General features: G+C 34.0%; 1 protein-coding gene across 1 annotated transcript; it reads left to right on the forward strand.

Moving 5' to 3' along the window:
* Positions 1-443: 443 nt before the first annotated feature.
* Positions 444-6,033, forward strand: LOC110653961 (putative receptor-like protein kinase At3g47110). Its single transcript, XM_058142020.1, has 5 exons — positions 444-935; positions 2,262-2,324; positions 4,522-4,756; positions 5,055-5,399; positions 5,669-6,033. The coding sequence occupies exons 1-5, from the start codon at positions 444-446 to the stop codon at positions 6,031-6,033; spliced, it is 1,500 nt and encodes a 499-aa protein (XP_057998003.1).
* Positions 6,034-7,049: the final 1,016 nt, after the last annotated feature.

Genomic DNA, 7,049 nt, shown 5'->3' on the forward strand with positions numbered 1-7,049 from the left:
AAAAAAACTAATATATAAAATACATAAAACACGTTGATGAGAGAGACACCCTTTATTTTTATGAAAATAAAATATTAATAATAAATTAAAAAAAATAAAGTATGTCCTTTATAAAATAAAATTTTACCCCTTATTTTGATCAGATATATAAAAATATAGACTCAAAATTAACAGATTAATCCTTATATTTTTTTAATCACGAAATATAAAATGAGCCATTGACTAGAAATACAATAACTTTTTTATTTGTTTATGTGTTTTAATTTTTTATTATTTTATTTGTTTGATTGCTTTTTTTTTTTTTTTATGGGTGTTACACAATAGGCATTAGTTAATTAAAAAGCATCTTAGCCCAATTGCTTGCTAAATTTACACCACAATTACTCGTCCAACGACACTGGTTATAATTTCATCTGTGTGTCACTTCCAGGCAACAAATTAAGATGGCACATCCAGCCAACTTGTTAGCACCTTGGCCTTCAACCCTTCATGTTCATCTCATTGTCTTATTTTCTATGAGCATACTCAGCTTGCAACCTGAGATTTGTCTCTGCAATATGGGAAATGAGACCGATCGTATTTCACTTTTGGAGTTCAAAGTCAAGATAGCCACAGATCCGTATGGAATCTTGAGCTCATGGAACGATTCTGTCAACTTCTGCAAATGGCATGGGATTACTTGTAGCTCAAAACACCATAGAGTTGCGTCTCTAAAACTGCAAGGGATGAGGCTATCAGGCACCATATCTTCATATACAGGGAACCTCACCTTCTTAAGGTTCCTCAACCTTGCTGACAACAGATTTTATGGGGAAATCCCCCAGGAAGTTGGCCGTCTGTTTCGTCTAAGACTTCATAAAAGACTTCATAACCTGTCGGACAACACATTGAGAGGAGAAATTCAATCAACATCAGCTTTTGTTCAGAGCTCAAGTGTAACACCCTAATTTTTGGAAAAAGAAATTATGGATATATTATAAATTGAAGAATTTAATTATAAAGATTTGGAGAGAAAATTTAAGATTAATTGGACTTGAAAGTTGAATTTTTGAAGTTTTTGGGCTAAAAGAGAATTGTGGAAGAGTTGAAGGACCAAAATGAAATTTGATTAAAAAAAATTTGGACAGGAGAGGAGGAAAAAGAAAGGAAAAGAAAGAAAGAAATAAGGGAAGAAGGAGAAGAAGAGAAGGGAAGAGGGAGATGGTGTAGGATTTTTTGAGTTTCTCAAGCAAGAAAGAACAATAACAAGGGAAAAGAAGGATTTTAGACTAGGATACAAGAATTAAAAAGAGAGATATGGAGAAGAATGTGAACAGTAGCAGAAACATGGGTTCAGCAGGGCAGCATATTTCTCTTCAATCTAGGTGAGTTTGGTGTAACTTTTAACGTTATTTTTGGATATGTTAAAGGTCTATATGTGTAGAAGTTATGGTTAAAATTTGGTGATTTTTCAACGGTTGGATTTGAAGAAATAAATTATTGAACACAGGCTGTCTGTAAGTTGAATTCTGAATTTTGGCTACTGAAATTTTAGAAAAATAAATAGTTAGGATGCTTAGAAAATCATGAAATTTGGTATAAATGATATTTGGGATGTTGAGGCTATTGTGTTAAAATTTGGTGAATTTTAGACTTGTGGTTTATGAGATATAAATTATTTTGTATGAGTTATTTGATTAAAAATTATTTCTGAAAAATTCAGAATTTGAAGGGTTTGATAAATATGTTGATATCTCATGAAGTAGAATAACTTGATGCTAAAATTTTTACTGATGATGTATATGGATGTCTTAAATATATGGTTAAAATTTGGGATTTATCTGACGGGTGGATCATTATATATAAATTTGAATGTACAAGCTGCCAGATTGGCTATTCATGGTTGGGTTAAGTTGAATAAGTGATTTTGATAGAAATAAAATTATTTTGAGATGAGATATAGTGTTTATTGAATTTTTATGTGATTATGGAATACTTTTTAGAAAGAATTATATATGTTTAGATGGATTTTTAGTGTTATGGATACATTATAGAACATTTTTTTATTGATATTTGAGTAGGAAGTGTTGGCAATAATATTGATATGGAGATATGAGTGGGGAATATCGATATGTTGATATAATTTTTGAATTTTATATTTGAGTTTATGACAGGGAGTTAAGTTTAATTTCAAGAGGAAATGCTATTAAATTTTATTAGATTTTTAATTAGAAAAATAGAAGTTTATGGTTGATTTTAATTAATTATTGTTATGGTTTTAGGAGAAGCTTTTGATTATGGTTTTAAGTGGATGGAAGGTGATATTTGCTGGTTGGTATCATGAGGTCAGGTGAGTGGTATTTACAATATATGGCATAAATTTGCTTCTCAATTGATTCTTGATCCTTTGAAAATTGAAAATGGTGATTTGCTTCCGATATTATTGTTGATTATTTGATTCATCTTTATTGTTCAATCTAATTCCATTCTATTGTTGTTCATTGCCATTCCAATATTTCATGCATACTAGTAAGTCTAGAAAGAGAGTTAGAGGTTATAAAATTGAGATAAATGATAAATGATGATGAGATTAATAACTTGTACAAAGAGATAGATGATAGTAGCAAAGTTCAGCAGATGTGATTTAATATTTTGGAATTATAAGAAGAATTATGAGATTGTGGGCATTTATGATGGAATTGCTTGGCTACTTTGGGTAGTAATGATTTGTGTGGCAGAAGTTGGTTATTGGAGTTTATAAATTTGATGGTCTATGGTATTGACAATCATGATATGCTCTTGTATCACTATGAGATATAAAATTATATTTAGCATATTTGCTCCCGTTAGAGGGGTGCCAGTAGTTTAGTTTAGTGTAGTAGGAAAGGGCTGCCCATAGAGAGGGTAGAGCTACCACTATGAGATTTGACACAACATTGCTATGATTTTTACATCTATTTCGATACTCCGGCATATCTTTGGATGTCAAGTACCAATTATTGGTAATTTTTATATCTGTGAGGAATAATTGGAGACTAAGAAGAAAATAATTTGAGTTATTTAGAGATTCTATAATTGCATAGCATGTTGATTTGATTATTCAATTTATTAAGCTTTTTTTTAATTTCTTTTTTTTTTCATCTATCCATTTAGCTTATTTCTTCCATAATTCTTTTTCTTACATGATGTATATTGTAAATGCCAACTCACTGGGTAATTGATACTCACCCCACCCAACTCATCAGTTTTGCAAGAAATTTAGGGTGAATATTGGGTATCAGTTTGATGGATCTTAGAGCTTCAATTGGCTAGACTCCGCAGTCTTAGAAAGCATAGGAAGAATGATTATTCAGTAGAGATAAAAGTGTCACATCAGAATTATGAGTTTGGCCTTTAATGGCTTAGTAGGGAAAATTCCTACCGAGCTAGGCTCTTTAAAGAAGCTTGTGACACTTTACCACAGTTCAAACAACCTCACTGGAAAGATCCCACATTCTGTTGGAAACCTTTCGTCCCTCCAACATTTTTCTGTGGCAAGTAATCATATGGAAGGAAATATTCCAAATGAATTGGGATGAATAACAAGCTTAACTCTGCTTGCTATGGGAGACAATAATCTGGTTGTTTCAATTCCTTCTACCCTCTACAATATCTCATCCATCGCAATGCTATCCGTTACACAGAATCAATTGCATGGGAAACTCCCAACAAATATAGGGCTTACTCTTCCTAACCTGCAAAATTTTGAAATCAGCATGAACCAATTCCATCAAAGTATTCCAGTTTTGTGGACGAATGCTTCTGTGCAGCTTGAAATATTTGACATTTATGCCAACAGTTTTACAGGACAAGTCCCGATCAATCAGGGAAATTTAAATGGTCTCCAATTGCTAAATATGGGAGACAATTTTCTTGGCAATAATTCAAGTCAGGATTTGGCTTTCAAAACATCTTTGTCAAATTGCACCAATCTCCGAGGACTATTTCTTTTTTATAATAATTTTAGCGGTGTATTACCTAGCTATAACTTTAGGAAGAAACCAAATATCCAGTAGAATTCCAGCAGACATTGGGAATCTTGTCAATTTGTATGGATTAGGCATGGAGAAAAACCTTTTTTTTGGTAGCATTCCCATTTCTTTCGGGAAGCTTTAAAAGCTGCAACTATTGTATTTGCATACCAACATGTTGTCAGGACAAATCTCTCCGTCCCTAGGTAACATCACCCAACTATTTAAGCTTCGATTAGGAAGAAACAAATTAGAAGGGAATATACCATTAAGCATCGCTCACTGCTAAAATCTGCTTATTCTGGATGTCGGCAAAAATAAGCTAACTACTATCATACCCCAGCAAATTCTTCGTCTGCCCTTTCTATCACTAATTCTTAACTTGTCATATAACTCATTGGCAAGAATGCTACCCTGAGAAGTTGGCCACCTGAAAAGTGTTGGTGCACTAGATGTCTAAGTCAACAAATTGTTTGGAGAAATTCCTGGGACAATAGGCGAATGTCTGAGTCTAAAAATCCTTTACGTGCAGGGTAACTTTCTCCAAGGACCCATTCCTCCATCCCTTGTGTCCTTGAGGGGTCTCCAACGCTTAGACCTGTCAAGAAACAACTTATCAAGAAAGATTCTAAAAGAGATAGAAAAGCTTCCTTTTTTGGAATATCTGAATCTCTCTTTCAATAATCTTGAGGGTGAGGTACCAACAAAGGGAGTGCTCAACAATATAACGGCAGTTTTACTTGTTGGAAACAAAAATCTTTGTGGAGGTATCATAGAACTACAAGCGAAAGAAACAAAAAAAGTCTCCTACTGCCATGCTTTTCATGACAATAACATCTTTAAGAGTTTTCTACCGACAAAAATAAAGAAAGAATCCATTATCCATTCGTTTTATTTTGGAAAAACTCCTTTGAATTTCATACAAAGAGCTTCTCCAAGCAACTCAGGGATTCACCTCTGACAATTTAATTGGACAAGGTAGTTTTGGCTCTGTTTATAGAGGAAGTCTTGATCTCCAAGGTGAAAGGCTAGTTGCTGTGAAAGTACTCAACCTTTAACAATAAGGAGCTTCTAAGAGCTTCATTGCTGAGTGCAAAGCATTGCGAAACATCAGACATCGAAATCTAGTGAAGATTTTGACGTATTGCTCTAGGATTGATTTTAAAGGCAATGACTTCAAAGCTCTGGTGTATGATTTCATGGCGAATGGAAGTTTGGAAATGTGGTTGCATCCACAAGAAGATGGTATTAATCAGTCAAGGAATTTAAACCTTCTTCAAAGGCTTCATGTTGCCATTGATTTGTCATCAGCAATGCATTACCTTCATGGCCTTTGTGAAACACCAATCATTCATTGCGACCTAAAGCCAAGCAATATTCTGCTCGACACATACATGATTGCTCATGTTGGTGATTTCGGATTAGCAAGGCTCCTTTCCGAAACCGCAGATAATTCTTCTTAAGGCCAAACGAGCTCCATTGGGATAAAGAGAACAATCGGCTATATGCCTCCAGGTAAAATCTTGCATGCTCTTATTTATCAAAAAACCACGCTGGTCGTGTATTTAATAAAAATGAAATTGGACATGTTTGCAGTTCAGAATATGGAATAGGTAGCAAGGCAACAACATATGGGGATGTGTATAGCTTTGGAATAATTTTGTTCGAGATTTTTACAGGACGAAGACCAACTGATGAAGTGTTCATAGATGGTTTGAATCTCCACAACTTTTTTAGGTCCAAGCTACCAAGACGAGTGATGCAGCTTCTAGATCCCAAGCTTATTGCAACAGGAGAAATTAGAGCAGAAGAAATTGTTGAAGACAACAAAAGTGATGATGGTCAAAATGAAATCCAAGAAAATAATGTGAATATTGAAAATTTGAAATTACAGGGAAGCAATGTGCAAAAATGTGTTGTATTAGTCCTCAAAATAGAACTAGCATGCTCAGCAGAACTACCAGCAGATCGAATGAATATGAGCGATGTCACAAGAAAACTTAACATAATCACAGAGGCTTTTGTTCGTGCAAGGACTCATTAAGATCAACAAATTATAAGCCACAAATAGGTATGAGTTTAATTTTTTAAGACTTTTAATTTTTTAACACACTATCTGATTAATGAATATTATACTATTTATATCTTCATATTTGCTTATAGCCCAAAGACTACTTTGATTTGGATTGAATTGCAAAGGAGTTATCCTTGAAATTTAATGAGATGCGCAAGCTTAGGTTAGTGGGGGCCAGGATGCTTGAATGAACATCACCCCCCAGCAAATAAACCTCAAGTTTTGCCTCCTGAACTGTCTGCGAGGACTTCTCCGTACTTCTCTTTCAACTAAATCTAAAATCAGAAAGTGCAATTAAATCAATTAATGTCATCGAGTGTTCTGTAGAAGTATTTCATCTGTTGTGGGTGAAAACGAAAATTTCATTCCCTTTAGAGATGGAAGTGAAATAAAATCTCTTGGAAATGAATTACCAATTTGAGAGTAAGATTATATCATTTTAAATGGGAGAGTGTTGGGATTTGGTCTTGTCTTACGTTGGTTGGGAATGAGATAAAAGCATGGGCATAAAATAAAGGCCCAGCCTAGATCAAAATTAACCCTTTCGGCAAACAATCTGCAAGCCCAAAGAGATTGCTATTTCAGCAGCTTAATGATGGAGGAGATTGAGAGCCAAATCTGGGGTGGCCACAGTTTAGGACTTGCCAATTATGGTTTCTAAATTGCTAGTTCAGTTTCAATGAAATCATGGACCTAAATTAAATTATCATGAGACGATTTGGAAGATGGTTCCTGAATCACCAATTCCAATTCGAACCCGATTTAAAACGATTTAAAAAGTGTATTGAAAAATGATTGTTTAGGGACAGTTTAGATAAAAAAGATTAGAAGAAATTTTTATTGATTTAAAATTAAATTATATTTGTAAAAATATTTCAATTTTTCTTAGAAATCTATAACGCCTCTTCCGGCTCACTGAGCCTCACGGCTTTGTCCCTTAGACCCTTTCATTGAGGCTCAAAAGCGCGTTATCCAAGTTAGAAAGC

The sequence above is a fragment of the Hevea brasiliensis genome, unplaced genomic scaffold (genome assembly GCF_030052815.1).
Source record: "Hevea brasiliensis isolate MT/VB/25A 57/8 unplaced genomic scaffold, ASM3005281v1 Scaf31, whole genome shotgun sequence".
Classification (NCBI taxonomy): domain Eukaryota; kingdom Viridiplantae; phylum Streptophyta; class Magnoliopsida; order Malpighiales; family Euphorbiaceae; genus Hevea; species Hevea brasiliensis.

What these genes read in the sequence shown, in the direction of transcription:
- LOC110653961 (XM_058142020.1), top strand. Translation starts at nt 444, where the DNA reads ATGGCACATCCAGCCAACTTGTTAGCACCTTGGCCTTCAACCCTTCAT. An exon ending in CTTTTGTTCAGAGCTCAAGT is followed by an intron (nt 936 to 2,261) that starts GTAACACCCTAA and finishes TTATGGTTTTAG; the next exon opens with GAGAAGCTTTTGATTATGGT. An exon ending in AAACAAAAATCTTTGTGGAG is followed by an intron (nt 4,757 to 5,054) that starts GTATCATAGAAC and finishes TTTAACAATAAG; the next exon opens with GAGCTTCTAAGAGCTTCATT.